The 22219-nt window shown below is 43.0% G+C and overlaps 1 protein-coding gene across 1 annotated transcript in view; it reads right to left on the reverse strand.

Moving 5' to 3' along the window:
- Window positions 1-13847, reverse strand: part of sema4f (sema domain, immunoglobulin domain (Ig), transmembrane domain (TM) and short cytoplasmic domain, (semaphorin) 4F) — an 83423-nt gene extending 69576 nt beyond the window's left edge. Inside the window, exon 1 of the mRNA XM_084043111.1 lies at window positions 13000-13847. Within this exon, the coding sequence (XP_083899237.1) occupies window positions 13000-13105 (106 nt within the window). The 5' untranslated portion in view covers window positions 13106-13847. The remainder of the gene's footprint in view (window positions 1-12999) is intronic.
- Between the last annotated feature and the right edge of the window lie 8372 nt (window positions 13848-22219).

Raw genomic sequence — 22219 nt, forward strand, 5'->3', positions numbered from 1 at the left:
ATTGCATGGTTTCGTGCTGTGCTGAATGACATCCAGTGACATCACAGTGATTGTGTATTCCTGTACTTCAACTGGAATAACTGGTTTGACAAATGTGAAGCAAGTTAAGTGTGTGCATATGTAATTACAGTATAGTGGGTGCATATGTAATTACAGTATGTGTACACAGTGTATGACATGCATTTAAGGACACATTAGAGACAAAATGACATCTCTCTATTGTCAGAAACAGGCACTGAAGTTGGGGAAAGTCATACATATCTGTTGCGCTAAAGTTGGTTATAAATTAACATCATGGTCAATATATGACCACCAGGAAGTAACATGTTTTTTTTTACCTTGCTTTTAAAAACACAATTAGAATATTCCTGGCTTGACATAATGGGCTGTGTCGAGAAATATATATATATATATATATATGACCAATTTTCTGTGCAATAATTGCACCATTAAAGTGGCAACGCCCACAGCTCCACAATACATTCATTGCATATATCAGCATGAACCTGTCTTGCAAACAGTAAAATCCTGAGTGCTGAACTCTGAGAATGTAAAGAACCCCTATTTCAAACATAGCTAAACGACAATGGCATTTTGCGAGCCTGTAGATCAGCTATTTTTGAGCATTTTAGAAAATGTTTGCCTATGACACACCCAAAATAATGACTCGAGAAAAAAACGGGAAAGCATCTGTGTAATTTTAGGTTTTTGGTTTGGCTATTCAAAAATAGCAGATATACAAGCTCACAGAGCATCAAGATCGAGCTTGTACATCTGCTATTTTTGAACATTTTTGAAAAATCTTGAAAGTGTGAGAACTACTGATTTAGAAGGCATTAGTAGAATCTGCCTCAGGTCTTAATTGGTTAAAGTAGTTAACACTATAAGGCATTAGAATTACATGTACTCTCCAAATGCACAATTGTCCTAATTGGTACCAGTGTATAGAAAACAGAAAATGATGAGGGTTGTTCTATGGCTGGTGAAGATAAAGTTGGTAGAAGGTGCTCTTTGGTACTAAAAAGGGGGGAAATCATCTATAATACAAAAGAAACTAATAAATCTTCATGAAGTTCAAAAGCTTTAATAAAACGGCTAGTTCATAATGGAACAGATAAACTTGTTTCGGCCTCAAGTGACCGTCTTCAGGGCTGTTTGCCCTTGGCATGTGCCATATGTTCCATTATGAACTCGCTGCTCTATTCAAGCTTTTTAACTTCATAATGAGTGCCTTAGGGTTATTTTCTTTTGTATTATTAGCGCCAGTATTATGTTTGGAGGTGAAACACTATGGTCACTGTGGACCTTTGAGGCAGATAATGTTAGTGGGCGCTGTCAGCAGAGAGAGTGCAATTTCTCTTGCATTCTAACTCAGCACATTGTACACATTCACGGGCATACTGATGCTGAAAGTTGCAAAGACAGGCAGGAATCTGGCTGACTGCTTCCTACAGTAATACCAGGGGTGTATCTGAGGGCAGAAATATGCACTACATTACAATTAACAATGACTAGACAGACGCGGTTACAACTAGACTATATACCGTTACAATTACACCCTATATGGATCGTTGCAATTACATTATATTGGCTTAGATTGGAACGTGAAGGCTTGAACTGATCAACTGCCAGATGTAATCGTGGTTGGAGAAAGGTTGTGTGCCTGTGCGCGCGCACGTGCGTGTGTGTGTGTGTGTGTTTCCTTCCTTCCCCTCCCCCTTTCCTTGCCTTAATGCTGACACAGGTCCTGCAAAGAAACAGGGGTAAACACACACACACACACACACACACACACACACACACACACAGAATGTAACATTCTACATTACCGTTACTGTACTCATTTGAATGGTTCATTTGAGGATGGATGAGAACCAGACAGATAAAAAGAATGTTGCTGTCTGAGTACTGACATACACAATCATTGACCTCACACACACACACACACACACACACACACACATACACACACACACACACACACACACACACACACACACACACACACACACACACACACACACACACACACACACACACACACACACACACACACACACACACACACACAATCAAGCCAGACAGTCAACACGGAGCCAGATGTCAGACAATGTGGAAAACCTAGCATGATGCTGATGTTAGCACTGGAACCCACCCCATAGGAAATGCCGACACACACATGTGCACGCAGACACAGTACGCACACACGCATACACACATTAAAGGCAGACAGATTGATTGACAGATGGGTCATGCCATTGATTGATGAGTCTTGCTGATTTCAATCAATTTGTGTAAATAGCCACCAACTCTCTTAGGAGCTTATCCACGTGCCTGGGCATCCGCAACGTGTGTGTGTGTGTGTGTGTGTGTGTGTGTGTGTGTGTGTGTGTGTGTGTGTGTGAGAGACAGACCTACTCACACATGCACACACACGACCTGACATGGACACGTGAACTATGACCCCTCCTGCCCCTAGTCCGTCTGGGTTGTTTTATCAATTTCACGTCTTTCTCTCTCTCTGTCGCTCTCCATCACTCTCTCTCTCTCTCTCCTCCATCTCTCTTGTATTCATGTCCTAACTCCCCCATTCACTTAGTCTCTCAATCTGTCACTCTCCCTATTCGCTTTTTCATCCTTCCCCCTTTCGCCCCCCACTTCCTTCAATCTCTTCTGTCATCATCTGCTTCTTAGCGTCTGTCTGCTTGGCTGGACTTGTTGTGACTGACTTGAGATCAGGTTCACCTCTAAAGAAACCATCTAGTGGCTTGCCTCCTTCTCTTTTGAGAATCCATAATCCCTAAAGTAAGTCCCGAATAAAGTAGTCCCTCCCTACTATACTTAAACCCTAATATACTTTGTCTTATGAGAAATAGTGAAAATACTCCATCTACAAGCTCACAAGGTGTCGCGCTGTTGGGATGCCAGGCTTATTGCTTAATGTTGTGAATTTATCAATATGCAGTGTATGTTTCCTTCAGTCATTTGTCCTTTTCTCACTGGGTGAAAAGCAATGATTTTGGGAGGGTATTGATAAATCTTGCACTAGATCTAGTGCAAGACAATCATTGTTCATCATCATGATTATGTCCTTATCTTTAAAGGTGTGTACTAGTCTCTACGGTACCAGAGATGCTCGTAGGCCTGCGTCCTGCGTCGCTGACGCACCATATTGCGAAAGGACGCATTCATGACAACTCTAGTGCGTCCATGGGACGCAGCTCCGATTAGCTCCGATAATATATAATATTTGTCAGCTGTGATCTACATGGACTCTCTCGGTTAGGCACCGTTGGTGGAGAAGTATAACTCTCCGGTTAGACACCGTTGTACTGGAGAAGTATAACTCGGTGAAACGGCGTTGTGTGGCAGAAGCAGCAGCACAGCCCCTCGCTGTTAGTCTACGCTACACACACAGAGAGAGAGAGAGAGAGACGGCATGAGGACCTGCTCTTAAACGTGTTAAAACGTCTTGGATAGACCACTGTCTGGAATAATAACTGATCATCATACATACAGGTCTACTACTAATCTTTGTTGCTGTTGTCATCTTAAATTGACCAGCCAAAGTAAAATCCCCGATTTTAGAGTGTTCTCCCACTTGCTTGGAGATCAGAGTGAGTGGTGGATTAACGCATGTTGCCAATCAGCTGTGTAACATTAGCAGGTTAACGATGGCTCGTTGATCCTATGCATTTGACCCTGATTTGACCACAAAGGCAAACAAAAGCACTAATTAATGGCAGCTGTAAGTAACCGGTTGTCTATCGTCTGTGTCTTGTGTATGTTTAATAGGCAACTGGATGTTTTCTGTAGCTTAGAGATATCATAACAATTAATTCCCTGAAGAGGGTAGACCCTCTCCCTCATGCTAAACTTAAAGTGACTTATAAGGTTCCACTTCTCCTCAAAAAGACAACTTTATTTTCCTTTCTCAATGACAAGCCTAATAGTATTATTGCATGTTGACTATGTGCAATAACTGCAAGCCAATGTTCATAGGCATTGTCAGTATTTGTCTTCATTATTTCTTGAATTCCTATTTCTTTATTTGCCAATACTTCCACTGTAAGCCAGTGTTTTCAGTCTACACAATAAATAGTAAAAATAAATTCTACATTCATAAATAATACAAAATAAAATAATAATAATGATTAAAAGGTTCTATGATTAAATGTATTCTATTGGTCAAAGGTATGTTAAATCCACCTGTTGCCCACTACTAGTATTTCTTACCATAAGGTGTGCTAATACTACAGAATCATATACATTTGAAAAAATATATTTATGATTTTTTAATATATGTATATATATCGGTATCGGTCTTGAAAAGCAGGAACGGGTCGCACTGATCTAGATCTGCTATTTTCACAATATGTATCTGTGGAACTGAATCAAACTAAATTAAGTGCCTCAACTCCTAATTCCTCAGGGTGGGGGGTCCCCAGTTAAAATATGATTATTTTGGGGGGTCGCTGCCTGAAAAGGTTGAGATCCACTGCATCAGGATATAATGTACACAGTCACACACGCATAGAAGATATGGAGATTGGAGATCAAAGAAAACGATAGGGGGGGGGACGTGTAATTGGGGACCCATAAAATGTCCCTGGGACCCATCTAAAAGACCACCCTTGCATCCCAGGACCCATTACATTGAAAACCTAGCAACATCACTGGTACACATCTGATCTATTACAGTAGGTCAGACGTGTACCAAAGAGACTGGTTTCCATCGAACCAGGTTATTGTTTGAAACCAAACAAAACCCCTCCTCTCCTGTTCTGCACCTCCTTCTCCTCCCAGGTCGTTTTACTTAACCTTGGCACAGCGGGGGACGTCAGGTCAATATCAATTACCGTGAATGATGGCGATGCCACAGGGCGCTGAGCAATGCTGAACGCAGACCTGAAATGATCATCTCTCAACTCATCTTCTTCTTTGTAGTATGAGATGATGTGCATGTCATGTCATCCTACTATAAATGTGACGGGTACAGCGGGTACACACAGACAATGTGTACAAAGGATACAACGGGTATTGCATATCCAGGTGGGGCATGCAGTCCCCAACTTGCCTCGTTCCCGACTTGTATCTAGACCGGTCTGGTCTACAGTACATGTTAAAAGAGAGTGATCCCATACATTGTCATGAATATGCAAAATAAATAAATGTGCTCAAGATCTCAGGACCGAAACCTTGATCACTGATGAAAGATTTTTGCAAAGTTCATGACAGGGTGAGGGATCACTCTTTTTTTAACATTTGGACTTCTGTACTTTCATACACACCTGTCAAAGAATAAATGACATGAAAACTTGACTGAAGGCTTAAATATCTTAGTGACAGGCTGTCACCAAGATATTTAACTTGTCATTCGGCTTTCAGTAACATTTTTATGTAATTTATTACATCCTTTTATTAATTCACCAAATATGTGCGTGTGTCACTCTGTCACGGCTCAACTGATGTGCTTTGTGTAATGTTTGTTTCCGCATAGCCAATATAAATGACAGCGTAGGCAATTGAACAGAAAGTAGACAAAAGCCATAATATGGAAGAATGCGATAGAATAAAGGCAGTAATGTTACTTGGGATGGAGGAGGAAGGCATCTTTACATTCAAATAAAAGTGGGTGAGAACAGAAGGTACAGTATGAGAAGTAGGAGAGGGGAGGTCGTCGTTACATGTATGATGAGCATGTATTCCCGACACGCATTGTTCCCGACATGCATGGCCCAGAGTATCTATAAATGCAGCAAATCTCTCTGTATCTGTGTGTCTGTCTGTCTGTGTTTCGGTTTTTGCCCAAATGCTGAGATGGCTTAATGCCACAATTCTAATGCAGTACTAGTGCTGATGTGATATACTGGCACACAAGCACTCTGATACTGCTGCTATTACAGTGTAATTGACCATACAAAATAGTACACTATTACGGAATTGAAAGTGCCTATGCCATCCCAGGTGACATCAAAGGCACAGTCGACAAAGACTCTCTAACACAGTGAAGAAATGGGGGTCTTGATTGGATACTAAGATTGTACTTGTAGCATCAAAGTAAACATATACCCTGCCTAAACATTGAGAGAGACTACAGGCCTTCCAATCGATTTTGAACACATGCTGTCTCTTGATATGGGATATTGGGATAGATTGAGGGAGAGGAGAGAGAGAGAAGAGGGGTGGGGTGAGGTGAAATGTGTTCATGATAGATGCCCGACCTCCACACCGCAGATTTTATCATTTGTTCAAAATCCCCATGTGAGGAATGCTCCAAGTCTACACAATGAATACACACATCCAAGATGCATGCAAGTGCATGCACGCGCTCCCACACACACACACACACACACACACACACACACACACAGAAACACCCTTTAATTTCCCAAAGACAACATCCCCTTCAACTAAAGGAGCGTGTCTATTTCATGACATGGCACATTTTGTGTCATTTTATGAATGAGGGTGGGAGAGCGAGGCGGCTACAGGAAGGGAGGAATGCATGGAGGAGGAAGAGTGGAATAGATGGATGGATGTTTGGATGGATGGATGGAGGAGGGGAGGGAGGGAGGGAGGGAGGGAGCGGAATTCCGACAGACGGATAGATACTGTAGCCTACGATATCGGCCCACGCGATCCTTGACCTCAGGGTGTCTGTGTGTAAACTATTCATTAAAATATTCCCACAGACAGGAACACGAAGAGACCATGAGAGAGAGAGAGAGACAAAGAGAGTCAAGTAAGGGTATGTTCACACTAGCCCCTTTTTATGAAGAAATTAATGTTGTCTAGAGCACTTTTTAAAACAAAAATTAAAGGGGGGTGGGGGGATTGGGCTCGTATTGAAACAGATTTCAACAACAAAAGAATTGAATCGACATCAACTGTCAAGAGTTTCTCCTGTCCGGCTGATACCTCTCTCCTGTTGGGCATGGCTGCTGGCTCACTCTGTCTGGAATGTTGGATCGGCTAAATATTAACAGGTCTGCCTTTAAGTAAATACAACTCCACCATGAATATAGCGAATACGATGTAATTATAATGGGTAATATGAGTTTTAATATACTGTTCTCGTTAGGCAGAAAAGGAGGGACACTGTTGGTAGTGAGGTGTGGGTTCCTCCATGGCCAAGAGCAGTGTGTTCTGTAGAGAGACCGTCGATGCGGACGAGCAGCTCTGCATTTGTGTTAAGTTGTGATTGGACAGCTGACAAAAAACGGTTGACATCATGAGCACATTTCTGAAAAAGTTTAAATATTCTCAACTTTTAAAATCACAATGCTCTCCCAGAAAAAGTGCTTTCAAAGACGATATGCGGTAACCTTTTGGTCCTTTCTCTTATAGGTTTTAATGTAAAAGGAGAGGATAATGGAAAGACAGACAGAGAGAGAGAGAGGTCCAGGGATGAGGACATAGCATATATATAAGTAGAGAAAGAGGAGGGAATGAGACAGGACTCAAAACCATAGACGAAAAGGTCACAGGAATGCAGTGTAGACAAGCTGCTTACGTAGACTGTGTGTGTGTGTGTGTGTGTGTGTGTGTGTGTGTGTGTGTGTGTGTGTGTGTGTGTGTGTGTGTGTGTGTGTGTGTGTGTGTGTGTGTGTGTGTGTGTGTGTGTGTGTGTGTGTGTGTGTGTGTGTGTGTGTGTGTGTGTTCTGACACAGCAGATGACCTTTACTCTGACATAGTCGAGTCATGGACACCATGTGTGGGCTGACCATTCATAAACAGAGGTGTGTGTGTGTGTGTGTGTGTGTGTGTGTGTGTGTGTGTGTGTGTGTGTGTGTGTGTGTGTGAGAGAGAGTGCGTATGTGCGTCTGTGCGTGCGTACATGTTGCTAATGCCATTGAACAGCACAAAGACAATGCCAGGACTTCATAGGGTGAATGTTATGAATCACAGTGTACATGAGAGCCTCTTTGTACTGCTGCGCTGTGTGTGTGTGTGTGTGTGTGTGTGTGTGTGTGTGTGTGTGTGTGTGTGTGTGTGTCTGTGTGTGTGTGTGTGTGTGTGTGTGTGTGTGTGTGTGTGTGTGTGTGTGTGTGTGTGTGTGTGTGTGTGTGTGTGTGTGTGGTGAGAAAGCGTTCCTCTCTGTAGGTGGGGAACAGAGTTCTGACGTGGTCTCTCTCTTGAAAGAATGTCTCCCCTCGTCTCCTCTCTTTTACTACAGAATGTACTCATTCCCACTCTCTCCATTCCTCATGACTTCTCTCTCTCTTTCTTTCTTTAATTCTCTCTCCCGCTCCCTCCCTCTCTCTCTCTTTCTCGTTAAATATTAAACACACACACAAACCACACACACACACATTGACAGGACCTGCTAACACCTGCCAGTCAGTCAGTCAGTGCTGTGTTTATCTGAGGCATCTACCCTGGAGTAAGCATATTGGGAATGTGGCCAGAAAGAAAAAAAGAAAGAAAGGTGACAGGAATATGGAATGAGTGTAACAGAGACAGAGATGAAAGATGCAGTGAGAAACTGACTCATGCAGAGACGAGGAGAGAGAACGAGAAGATAACGAGATGAGAGAGAGAGCGAGAGAGAAAGAGAGAGAGAGAGACTAATACCAAGAAACGGACTGGAAGTCAGTTCTTTGGAAGGTTACCCAACAAAACCACAGGTCTTATAAGAGGATCATGCATCTATGAGATTAAAGTCAACTGCAACTAAATAAGACAAGAACACAGCGTCACACTGACGCCCAGGTTTGAAATACTGCAGCCTTCCCACACTAACGAGGTGGGGGGGGGGGGGGGGTTATATCACCAGCAGCAGCTCAGAGACGCTAACAGCATCTCTGATGACTCTCTCTGTGTTCCCCAGATGCCCATATCAACATCCAGTTTACAAGACAACAGGAGGAGGGCGAGAGAGCAAGAGAGCGAGAGAGAGAGAGTGTGTGTGTGTGTGTGTGTGTGTGTGTGTGTGTGTGTGTGTGTGTGTGTGTGTGTGTGTGTGTGTGTGTGTGTGTGTGTGTGTACTGGAAGGAAAAGGAAATTATGAGAGTGCACTGAGTTGGAGAAGGGGGATGTCTCAGAGAGACAGCAAATCTGAGCTTATGTCTTTGCATGACCACTTACTAGTCCCCAGAGTGTCAGCCAACAATGCAAGCTGAACCCAAACAATATTGTAGTTCCAATCTTAACCCCCGTGCGTACAGTAGTTCCTGGCACAGCCGCGGTCAGATGGTTTACACTTAACCTACAACCTCATCCCTGGACATTCATATGGAAAGTAAACACTGAAGCCACACAGAAAAGACCCAGAAAAGAAAAGCCATGTGACTATTGTCTTGGAACGCAAGGTTTCCAGCACCGGCAGCCAGTTTCCATCCACGACGGCCATGTGTGTCCACGGGACTCCACGCTGGAATTGTTCTGAGCTAAACCATCTCGACCTCAAATGAAAAGGACTTGAGTATTCCATAATTGGCACTGGTGCTAAAGTTTTTTTGTGTCCGGTCAGGCTTGGTCAGCCTCTGTAAAACAGTGACTTTACTCTACAACAGTCACTTGAAAACCCCCACACGCACATAGTTTACAGTTGGCCGAGTGCAACGCTGCAGAACACAGTAGTGGTGATGAATGGTGAACAAATTAAATCACTGGAGTCTAAGACAGACGAATATATGTGTAACTGATAAGCTAACATTGACTGGAAAGTAAACACAAAAAATATAGAAATTATCGGCAGAGAGAGAGAGAGAGAGAGAGACAGACAGACAGACAGAGAGAGACAGAGAGAACTGTTTACTATTCCTATATACCTGCATAGTTCCAAGCTGACCAACCTCGTCGGTTCACATGTCCCCATTGTGTGCCGACCCCCTAATCAGTTTCATGTGAGGGGCATTAGAAAGCCTGGTGACCTGCAGCATCTGACAGGACAGAGCTCACACTCACTGCGGTCACACACAGCAGATGTACTTTTAAGGTGACATCATTTGTTTCCAATTTTGTTTTCTTTAGTTAATTATCTGACAATTGCAGAAGAACAGGGTGTACAGAACGCTCAGACAAGCACACGCCCACAGATCTATGCATTTTCCTCTCTCCGAGTCTCTGAGTGTAAAAATGGACCCCTCAGAGATGAATCAACGCTAAGGATTTTACTGTGTGCTAATCTCAAGGCCTCTCCACCCTGATAACAAGACACTTTCCTGAAAGAAAAACAAAGGCACACGCATGTAAATACGTACATGGCTGTTCAGAGCACCAATCTGTGGCCTTTGTTATGGACACTCCTTAAAACAAGTTGATCCTATCGGAACAGCAACAACCCCATCGTAACAAACCTTCAAAACAAGATCATCCTATCAGAACAGTAACAACCTCATCATCATGACACACCTTTAAAACATCATATCTATGAGAACATAAACAAACCCATCATAACAAAACACGATGAGAATCGGAACAGCAACATGCCCATCATAAGGTGGAATACCTTCTGAGGAAATGCAGGTGTGCAATGCAATATGACGAAGATGGGTAGACTGGACAAACACTATGTAGTAGTGGTGTCGCAGTAGAAGAAACAATGCATGATTGAAAAAATACAGTTTGCTATGATTGTTCAAATCATAAAAGGGATTCTTATCTAGTAGTTATGATGGTATACATTTTATGTAATTTATGTTCTTTCATAAAATAAGGAGTCTGGTACACACGTTCACCTCTGCTTTGACTTTATTTCTATCTATTCCTCAGCTTCTTGAGGAAGGCCTTGGGCGACTGAAACATCAATATTTTAATAAAGTTAATGCAGTGGTGAAGTGTGTGCGTATCTCTTCTTTACTTTATGGATGTACTTTTGGGGGTTTCAGATTCCCTGCACTACACTAACGCACTGTGTGTGTTGTTCTAAACCTGTCCTATACGTGTTCTTTATCAACAGTAATTTGACAGTTCCCGAAACCTTTTCCATTGGGCAATACTACTGGATTGCAGTGCAGTGCACCTGACTTGAAATGTTGAACGGTCACTAGTAACCTCGGTTAGTATGGATATCCATCCATGGTATGGATATTACATCACAGGATTATCAGATTTACAAGCACATCACCTGACCAGTTGCTCAAAAAAACGAAAAACAAAAACAAAGGCCTCTTACATAAGAGGATTCCTCTGTTCACTAATCGTAACATACACACATTTGCATACTGACATACTACATGCAGCGGGACACACCCTTCTAAAGCCTCACCCGATAACACAATGGAATGTTGTTGTCTCTCTTTATGACCAATCCTACATTCTAATTCTAATTCTGAATCTCTGAGGAGGACAGTTAGCCACCTCTGTCTCTCTGTCAATAAGTCTCTCTTCCAAAGGCCAATGCTTTTTGGCATTTGTCGTGGGACTGGTTTGCCACAGTTGCACAATGACAACACACAGGAACAGGGCGCCAGCTCTCTCTCTCTTTCACGCACACGCACAGCAGTCGTTCATCAACTGCGAGTTCCGAATGACAGTGCAAATGGAGAGCGGCGATGGGACGCAGTTAGAATGCACAAGCTTGTTCAGGTCGTAAATGTAGGAGGCCTGTATAATGAGTACACGTAGTTAAGCAGAAGTCATTTCAATTATTTCAACCATCCGACTGTAGCCTACGGCAGCCTGCTGCTGGTCAATGGACACGCGGTGACGCAACCTCTCCAGCGTCCCCCTGTACACCCTCACATGGCAGAGAGAGAGACAAGGTATAGAGACTGAGCAAATATACTGTATGGTTACAAGAAATGGAAGAAAAAAAGGAAACTATGTATTTATCTTTGTCACACACACACACACACACACACACACACACACACACACACACACACACACACACACACACACACACACAGCTCCCATCGTCAGGAGCCAGGGGGTAAACGATGTCCTGCTGTGAGGCTCTCCCTCAAAGCATCTTCATATTTGTTGCAATACGTCTCCTCTCATTTCACGTTTTGCATTTCAACTGTTTCCAGAAAACAGGAAGGCAGCAGTGTCCATGTCGCTGACCCCACCGGGCACAAGCACAAAGACACAGCTTGTTAGAGAGCACTGCACTTCCACTTCCATCCAAGCCATCGCTCTGTCTCTCTCCTTCTAACTCAAAGACACAAAAACAGGATCTTGGCCGCAGGCGAGACCAGCAGCTGTGTGACAGCGGACTTTATTAAAGATCATACACACGATATGTGCCCACGACTTTCCAGGAAAACTACACTGCAGAATACTCAGTAACTCCCGAGTGTAGGCTGAATACGGTTCAGGGGGTTCACACGCCGAGTACAATTTACTGTGGTCTGTGGGAGATCAATCACCTCCTTCAGACGTATTCTCAATAAATCGCCTCCTCCTCCTGGTGACATCCTCTCTCATCAGAACGAAGTAGTACACAGCCAAATGCTCAGTGTTGATTTAACTTGGGGGGGGGCTGTACACAATGGAACCAGATTCCGTTCCATAAATTGTACACTCTCTGAGAGTTAAATGAACCCTGTTGAGCCGTTCCCAGTCGTGCACTTGTTGTCGTTCAGGAGAACAAGGCTGGCACCTGCTTCGCCTCGCCAACATCATCATCTATCAAGTCACGGTACAAAGGAGACGCCTGGCACAGAGCCCGAAGTGTGTAAAACAGCACTGCAAACTGGGACACCAGTGTAGGTTCAGCTTCATGTATAGTAGCCTACTTCTTGTCCATAGAGGCTAAGATTAATGTGTCTGCTTATGTGTGCTGTTGTGTGTAAAAACAACAGTGTGTGAGCTGGCAATAACTAAAAATCCTTAACTACTAATACAAAATATCATCATCATCAACTGGATTACAAAATCACCTTTCTGATTATTTGTTTGTATTTGTATGTTTGCCTACCTCCTAGTCCATTCAAGACTAAAGATGCTTAATACAAAATATCATCATCATCATCATCATCATCATCATCATCAACTGGATTACCAAATCACCTTTCTGGTTATTTGTTTGTATGTGTTTTTGCCTACCTCCTAGACCTAGACCATTCAAGGCTGCAGTCCAGCAGGTCCCAGACAGCAAACACCACACCACCAGGATCAGGCTGATGAACATCACGCCGCCTGGGGTCGTCATGGTTCGGCTCCTTGACGCAGGGCAGCCTCAGTCCTCCACGGACCGAGATCTGGATGAACGTAGCCCACAAGTCCACCGGGGGTCTGGGTCTGCTGCTCTCAGCTGTGTGGCATTGTGATCCGTTCCCAGGTTCAATGCCCCGGCTTCCTTTCACAGTCTCTCCTTGGGTCGGATGCACGGGCAATAAGGTGCGGACAATTTTCAAATAAGTTACTGTTTGAAGAGTCAACCCCAAAGCAACAAATGTTACTCCAATAAAGAATAAACCGTGTTCAGTGATCTAGAAACACTGCGCGCAGCAGCATGTCAACAAACGGATAGGATATGGATGTGCGCTCCGTGCACAGCTCCCATTTCTCCACTACTATAAAGATTATAGAAAGCAATTAGAAAAAATAGAGAAATCTAAATGTACACGTAATGAACTGCATTTAAAGTAGCTCAAAGTCATTATAGGGTCTGACGTTTTATTCATAACAGAATAATGTCTCTTTGCGTGTTAAACTAATTAATCTGTTTCAGGCTCGCGCTGCCCGACCCGTGTGTCGCTCGCGCTGCTGTCCCGCTGCTCAGTTCCAAACGGAGAATAAGCCAAACAGAGCACTCTGTCCCCAATGAGGACACTGGAAATGACCCAAGTCTGTCATTGTATGCATGAGGGTGAAATTAAAGTCCATCCCGTCGGACGAGCCCTGGGTCTCTCTCTGCTGGGAGCGCGCGGCGGCGGCGGTGACACGGGCGCTGGAACACAACACGCACACCACACAACACACACACGGAGCTGCTCGCGGATGTAGCTGGAGCTCGAGCGCCAGTCAGTCAGTCCGTCTCGCGCTCCTGCCCCGCCCAGCCGGAAAGGGGCGGGACCCACGACAGGACAGGTAAAACAAGTGATGATGTCTACTACTAGTGCACAGGTTCACTGTGTCAACAATGCTGCACTTATTTTGGAATTGTACCCACACTAACACGTTTTGGAGGATGTATCTCGGTATATTGTTGATAATGTTGACTCTGACTTTTGTTTTTACTGGCAACATGTACTTTGGCTTCAATAATAATAGTAATAATAAGAACAAAATTGTATTCATAATTAATTTGATTATTATTCTGGCTAAATGTATAAAAATTTAATAAATCTAAATTTAGTCATTCGAAACCTTCATTCATTGTATTCGAGATTGAAGCCAAGCAGTACATTAAAACAATGTATGACTCAAAAAATTAGAAAGCTGCAAGAACTGTCCTTTTGTGCTCACTCTTTAATGTTTTATGTTAATAAATCCCCCTGTCTCTGTCTCTGATGTTGTTTTATTGATGTATTAACAACTTCTTTGTTTGTGTTTGTTTTGTATGTCATGATTGTTGTACATAAAGATTTGTAAAAAATAAAAATAAAAAGTTCACTGTGTCATTATTACAAGTGATTAACTGATTACATACATAGGCTATTGTTACAGTTTTTATTATTATAATATTATATTAGACCCGGAATAATGAGCGTCCTGACCTGTATATAGCTTTTATAATGTGAGATAATATGCATATTATGCCTAAAATAAACAATTAAATAACTGAAAATTACTATAACTATTATACAAAATACATAGGCTGTTTGTTTGCCAAATTATTGTAAAGTAGGCTACTACATTGTTATATTTATTAACAAGGGCATCGTCGTTCCTTTATTCTATAACAATTTACAATTTACAATTTAAGCATTTAGCAGACGCTCTTAAACCAGAGCAATTTACAGTAAGCAAGGTAAACACGAGGTAATACATCAAATGCATAGAAATAGTAATCTATAGGTCATAGGTAACCATCTTATTCCATGACTGGGCAGCCAAAGAGTAGCCAATCCATTTTCAAAAAGAATGACCTATCTAGCCTATCGGGTCATGGTGATGTCATAAGAGGGCGGGGCTCAGGGCAAAGGTGATTAAAGTGTAGGAGTTGTGGATCAGCGGCTGCTGTCCTAATCCATGGACCCTGGTGGTCTGTTTTATCTTCGAGGCAACACACACACCTGACTTGGTCTAAGCCTCTCTCTCTTCTCTCTCTCTCTCTCTCTCTCTCTCTCTCTCTCTCTCTCTCTCTCTCTCGCGCTCTCTCTCAGCGTCTCAGGCTTGAGTGCGACTGACGGGCCGATTTCACGGGGCGGGGGTGCAGACATGCACCCCGGCGGTGGGACAAAAGGGAGGGGTCAGAGAGGGCCCGGATTAAAGGATTGGGGAGAGGAGGAGCCGGAGGGGAGGGGTCAAAGGTGGCCGGAGCAGGGATGATAAAGGAAAACCAAACACGGTCAAGGAGAGATCGGTGCCAGTCTCTAATCGAGCACGATTAAGCCCATGCTGTGCATGTCTCAACTCCGCTTGACCATTGATTTTTTAATGCATAACACGTCACTCAGAGTCACAATGGACGTCTATATATTCAATTCAATTCATATTCATGGGTGTTCCGGTGGCCTTTGGAGGTGACCTTCCTAGACAAATTGAAAGAAAACCCTAAACCCCCCTCAGAATATGCTTCACCACCAGTGGCCTTTGGACATCTAGCCTATTAATCATGTGTCACTGCAGATGTTCATATAGGTGACTTTCTGCAGCTGCTTGAAAGCAAAGTGTGAAGTGCTTCTCGTGAAGGAGGTTCCATTCTGAATGTGAGGTTCTCTACAGTGGGCTTCTATCAACAGAGAATAAAAGTGCAGATCAGAGGTTCTAAATGTTTTCAGCTCAAGACCCAAAAGTGTCTCCCCCTTACAAAACTTTAAAAAAAAACACATATGAAATACATATTTTTTATATTTAAGCCCTGCTTCAAAAATAGTGAAAATAGCCAATGTACAAGATCATAAATACATTGAATATGAAAATGTTTTAATTATTTTGCAAGAAAGGTTAAAAGACATAATTTGCTTGTGACTCTATTTTTGGGAAACACTCATATCGAGATAGAAACAAGTACATTTATTTCTATGGCATAGATCTAACTGCCCTTTGTTGCACAGGTGAAGCAAGTGGTGAAAACATTCTACTGCAGCAAGTGGGCATTTTTACTGGGGTTGGGATCCGGAACCGGAGGAATCGAAGGAACCAGATACTTTAAATGGATACAACATTGAGGAACCGCAATCGGTTCCATCACATTTGGAACCGTTTCCGGAACCGGTTTTATCACACTGTCAGAGCTGTTATGTGGACTTTACGTCTGCTATACAATTACAATACCAGTGGTTCTCAAATGTTTTAATTTCAAGGACCACCATAACTCTCAGAATTACAGACCATTTGAAACCCCCTATAGGATTCGTTAAAGGGAACCGTTAAGGAATCGGACCATAAAGAGGGAATCGTTAAGGAACCGGAATCGTTAAAATCCTGATGGATCCCAACCCTAATCTTTACAGTGTTCTTGAATCAATGCATACCAGCAATGTTATACAATACACAGTGCATTAAAATACAAAGAAAAGGTGAAAGTTCATGGCAATGAATGGCAACTTCAACCAGTTTAAATTTCATGCCCGCTTTTTGAAGATGTAAAATATCAGATAAACGACTGAGAGACAGACAAATTGAATGAGTCTACACTAAGCCCTCTGCATACATTGGGTGAACTAGCACCACTCATTTACATAAATTGGAAGTAGAGATTGGCATAAATTAGCCTGTGGCACCGACCAGAGAGGAGCATGGCCTTAAAGGGATTGTCACGGCTGCTTATCTGTCCCCCCCACATTAATATTCACAACTTGATGTAAGGAAGCTGCAATTCGTGACCCTACACTCTGCAAACTAATGTGTGTCTGTGTGTGTGTGTGTGTGTGTGTGTGTGTGTGTGTGTGTGTGTGTGTGTGTGTGTGTGTGTGTGTGTGTGTGTGTGTGTGTGAGAGAGAGAGAGAGGGAGAGAGAGAGTGTGAATGACATCTCTGAGAATATGCACGTACTGTTGCATGTTGTGTATGTTGGTAGATATCCCAGTATTATGTGAATTTGAACTGCATCTGCAAATGTGAACATCATGCATATGTAGCAGTGGCGCCTCAGAGCCTCCGATGACCATAAGCCTAATTTCTCCCCCAGCCAAGGGGGAATTCCCCTTTAGGCTAGATGTTGGCTTTCCACGTGGGAGACCCAGGTTCAATTCACGGGTGTTACACAGACTGTATGTTTGTTAGTATGTGTATGTAGTATATATGTTAATAGTTACTGACGCACAAACAAGCACCGTCATATGATGTTGTTGTTGTCAGTTTCAGTTTGAACACCAACGCCAGTCGTGGAAACAAGTTCATGTTGTCTTCCAGCGTTTATGAGCTTCACGACCACATGCCGTACCTTATGTTGTTCTCTGCCACAGGGTTTGTTATCATCTGTGTGCGTGTGTGTGTGTGTGTGTGTGTGTGTGTGTGTGTGTGTGTGTGTGTGTGTGTGTGTGTGTGTGTGTGTGTGTGTGTGTGTGTGTGTGTGTGTGTGTGTGTGTGCATGTATTTATGCACGCGTGTGACTAATGTCTTAATGGAAAGCCAGAGGGATGGTGGGATCAGAGGACAAGGACAGACACAATAGAAAGAAGACAGCAGGGAGAAATGAGAGAGAGAGAGAGAGAGAGAGAGAGAGAGAGAGAGAGTGAGAGATGGGAGAGATGGGAGAGATGAGACAGTGATAACTGGACTGACAAGGGAACGATTTGATTGAGTTTAATTAGCAGACAAGATGTCATCAATCTAGCTTTGATCTGTCAATCAAATGCATCTACCAATCCATCCATTTATCAATGTATCCATCCATTCTTCCATCCACTCATCCATCCATCCATCCATTATCTCAATTACCCTGCCATATGTTCCTATGTGATTCTTAGCTCATGCATGCATTCATTAATTCATTCTATAAGTATATCATTGCTGTTTCGACTTCATGCAACCTCTGTTCCACAATTCACCTCCTGCACGCGCGCACACACACGCACGCACGCACGCACGCACGCACGCACGCACGCTCACTCACTCACTCACTCACTCACTCACTCACTCACACACGGACACACACACACACACACACACACACGCACACGCACACTCACACAAACACTCTCTAAGATGAATATGGTTAAGTATTCATTACTTTAATGAAAAGGAAAATTGTGGTGACACAGAGTGTACCCCCCCCACTCTGCTACCCATAAGTTATCTCCTTTCACCCTCCCATCCCCATTTCCCCTCACATTTTCCATCTCTCTCTCTCTCTCTCTCTCTCTCTCTCTATCCCATTTCTCCTTCCCATCTCCTTTCATCTCTCCTGTCCTCAGTTCACATTCATCCAACAAGCTGTGACTCCAAACGCTTGAACAAACAGCATGCACAGTGAAAACTGGACCACCTCAGGATTAAATTAACACCTCACGTTTAGCCATACAGCATGCAAACGGGACTTTGTTATTGAATATGTGTGAATATACATTTTGTTCCAACCAGACTCCTGGACGTTTGAATTCTGTGCACCCCCGCCCCCTCTCTCCTCCCCTCCCCCTATGAGGTCTCCTACTCGTGCCTGCATATCAGCCCTGGAAGGTAGCCAATCGATTTAACCCCCCAACCCCATGGCTGTGTGCTGACTACACAGAAAGAACGTTACTCCACCACCGCCTCCACTGCTAATCCACCTACAATGGACTGTTTTATGAAAGGTGGAAATTGAAACGATGTAACAACATGAACCCTAGCGTCCCTATTCTGGGGCCGAACATTTAGCGGAAATAGTCGATTTACGAGCTTACAAGGCGTTGCGACACAACGCATTGTGAGCTAGATCGGCGACATTAGGAGAAGACATTTCAATAAAGGAGAGATCAAGTTGTTGAAAATGTTATCGAATAAAAGATAAAACATTTTGGTGATTAGACTCCGTTAACATTTAATGTATAAGATTAGATAGGGAGAACCACCCCCCCCCCCCCCCCTTTGGAGTCTAGTCGCTGGTGGTGGCAGTGCTGATGAACCCCCTTTCCTTTCGGCTTCAGGACTGAACGCGGTGGAGCTGGGGATGGAGGTGGGTTGCTCGGTCGCTGACTGAAAAGAGAGTGACAGGGTCAGAGGCAGTGATATTTAAAGGCGGAGTCCAATCGCCTGATTGGCTGACTGCAGATTGGCACATTGGCTAGAAGTGTTCACACTTCAAGCTGTGAATGACAGGATGCTTGTGAAGCATCCCCAGCAATAAAGATGAAAGTGTGAGAGACAGATCTTCCTTATTGAACTTACGCTAGAGCTACATTTGGTTTGTAGAGGGAAAAAAGGAGCGGGCCTGGTGTAGAGCCCTGGGGGACCCCGGTCAACAAGTACATAGGGTTTACAGTAAGCGGTTTTAAGACAGCGGTTCCGTGTACTGCATGCATGGTGAGCAGAACCGTGTGGTTATGAACACAACAATTACAGTCAGATGGAAAAAAAACGGTCCATCCCAATTAATCCATAGACACTGCACATGCAATGTAATGCCATATTATATAATGCATTCAAAATTTCAAAAATGTCTTCCCACTCATAGAATAATAACACATCCATGGGAACAATATCTTTAGTGTTGCTCGACAATCGGTCAGTCAGTGCAGACTTGCGTCAGTTGCCCAGAGCCTGGAGCTGCAGTGAACAGTGCTGGGAATTCTCTTACCTTGCATGTTCTCGCCATAGTGGTTGGTTGAGAAAAGCTGTGGGTCAAGGGGTCAACATGCAGTACAGAGCAGCGGTTCTCAAAACTTTTTAGCTCGAGACCCAAAAGTACCCCAAAACACTTTTGTACTTTTACTCAAGCACATTTTTGAACACAGGCCTTTTTACTTGTAACAGAGTATTGTTATATTCTGATATTGGTACTTTTACTTTAGAAAAAAAAAAGAATCGACCAGAGTACTTTTTCCACCTCTGGTCAACAGGTCAACATGCTGTAATGTTCTGCTGTTCCAATCAGGAGCTTTTTCCCTTTTCTGAGCAACTCATCCATCATACCAGAGTTGATTAATCATGTCCCCCCCCCCCCCCCCCCCCCCCCCACACACACACACAAAGTTTCTGTTGTTTAGAACCCTTGGAACCCTTGTTTGAGACTGTGATATAGGAGCACAGAGTTATCATTATATGAACTGTGTTAAGTTAACCAATGTGTGTGAACTCTGTCTGTTCTACAAAATGTATTCTTGGAGTAGACTTCTTGTCTAATGACCTGTGACCTGTCCTATAGGCCACCAAAACCTATAGCTGCCATGTGCTCTTGTCAAATACTGATAAATGTCAAAGCATGTTAAAGATAGGTCCCCAGATGTCAGTAAAGTGACAATTTAAGGATTTTAAGAACTTTTTAATACCTCCCAAAAAAAGGGAAATGAAATGTAATAAAAAGACCATTAACTGCATCAAAGTAATCAACAAAGTATACTATAAAACTGGTCAAACATTGGCCAAATCATCAAATAATATAAGAAAGAGGCAAAAAATAGTTGGTTGCGAGGCGTTGTGAGCTTGTAGGTCAGTTATTTTCTCAATATTTATCTGTGAAACAGAGTCAAACTAAATGTAATGCCTCAACTCCTACAATTCCAAGTGCTTGTCAGGGTGGGGGGGTCCCCAGTTCAAATATGATTATTTTGGGGGGTTGCAGCCTGAAAAGGTTGAGAACCACTGCTCTATAGCCTTAACATAGGTTTGTAGTAAGGATCTGATGAATCGTGTTGAAGAAAGTGTTGTGATTAAAAAAGTGTTCTCAGAGAGGATGAGCTTATGATATGCAGGGTTTTCCATTATGAATGTAAGTACCGTATGTCTTCTTCTGATCAATATTCAATTATACACATTCATGCTTTAAATTCCAGTCATTGTCTTCGACTTTTTTTTTGTCTTCTCTGTTTGAGCTTTGCCGTAACAGAATCCCTTGGCAGAATATCATTACACTAGCAGGATAATTAGCCTATTTGTGTGATGTAACCTGATGTAAACATTGTCAGGTCAAAATTGTTATGGCATGGCTAGCCATCCACAGGGTCTGTCTGTATGCGTGTGTGTGTGTGTGTGTGTGTGTGTGTGTGTGTGTGTGTGTGTGTGTGTGTGTGTGTGTGTGTGTGTGTGTGTGTGTGTGTGTGTGTGTGTGTGTGTGCGTGTGTGAGCACGCGTGCATGTGTCTAGAGCTGATCTGACAATGCCATGCCCTTGATTCAAATTATTAGTATTATTTACTCATTTTTGACCTGAAGATCCACACTAGATCAAAAGTGACTATTTCCAGACATAACGATGACTGAACTTTGAACTTTATTGTCCCTGCAGACAGAGGAAATTCCTTGCGTGTCATAAGCTGTCAAACATATAATGAAACAACTAGATAAGAACACCACACAACACCATCTCCACTCCATTCAATAATAAAACAACTTACAATAGTACAAGACGCAACCTCAAGACCCAATACAACAAAATACAAGCACAAACGTTTTTCAAGTACTACAGGGTGCATTACAGGGTGTGTAGCTGCGCCCTGCACGATTCTTGAATAGAGCCCTCATGGTCATGTAACCCCCAAAAAATTCAGACCATGTTCACGATTTTGTTCGTATTTCTATTTCTCACTGTTAAAGAGGAAATCAATGCAACAGAGCAGAATGTTAAGATACCACAAATGAGTGATAAAATACTGTTACGCATGGATTTGATTGAGCCAGCTCTAAAGCCAATTACAATTTCCTTCGTTAATAGTATTCAATTCAAGGAAATCATCTTTACACCACAAAACAAACTCATCAATCCTCTCTGTAGATGCCTTTGTCCCCCCGAATCAGGCCCACAGTTGCTGTATAACATAGTGAATTTGACCTTGAAGTGGTTTTTAGAATTGCTCCTACTATCGTCAGTGTAGGATGAATAAAACTAAAAACTAAAAATAGTGCTTCCCTGTGGAGCCATGTTGGTGATGAAAGAATGGGACACAGCTGCATTTACTAACATGTTTGTGCCTCCCTGTCAAGAAGAACCCGAGCCACCTTATTACCTCATTATTCAGACCAATATGCTGTAGTATAGCAGTAGTATTTTAACCACTTTCAACCTGGCGTCCATATTTT

Source organism: Gymnoscopelus microlampas (genome assembly GCF_963454915.1).
Source record: "Gymnoscopelus microlampas genome assembly, chromosome: 19".
Classification (NCBI taxonomy): Eukaryota; Metazoa; Chordata; class Actinopteri; order Myctophiformes; family Myctophidae; genus Gymnoscopelus; species Gymnoscopelus microlampas.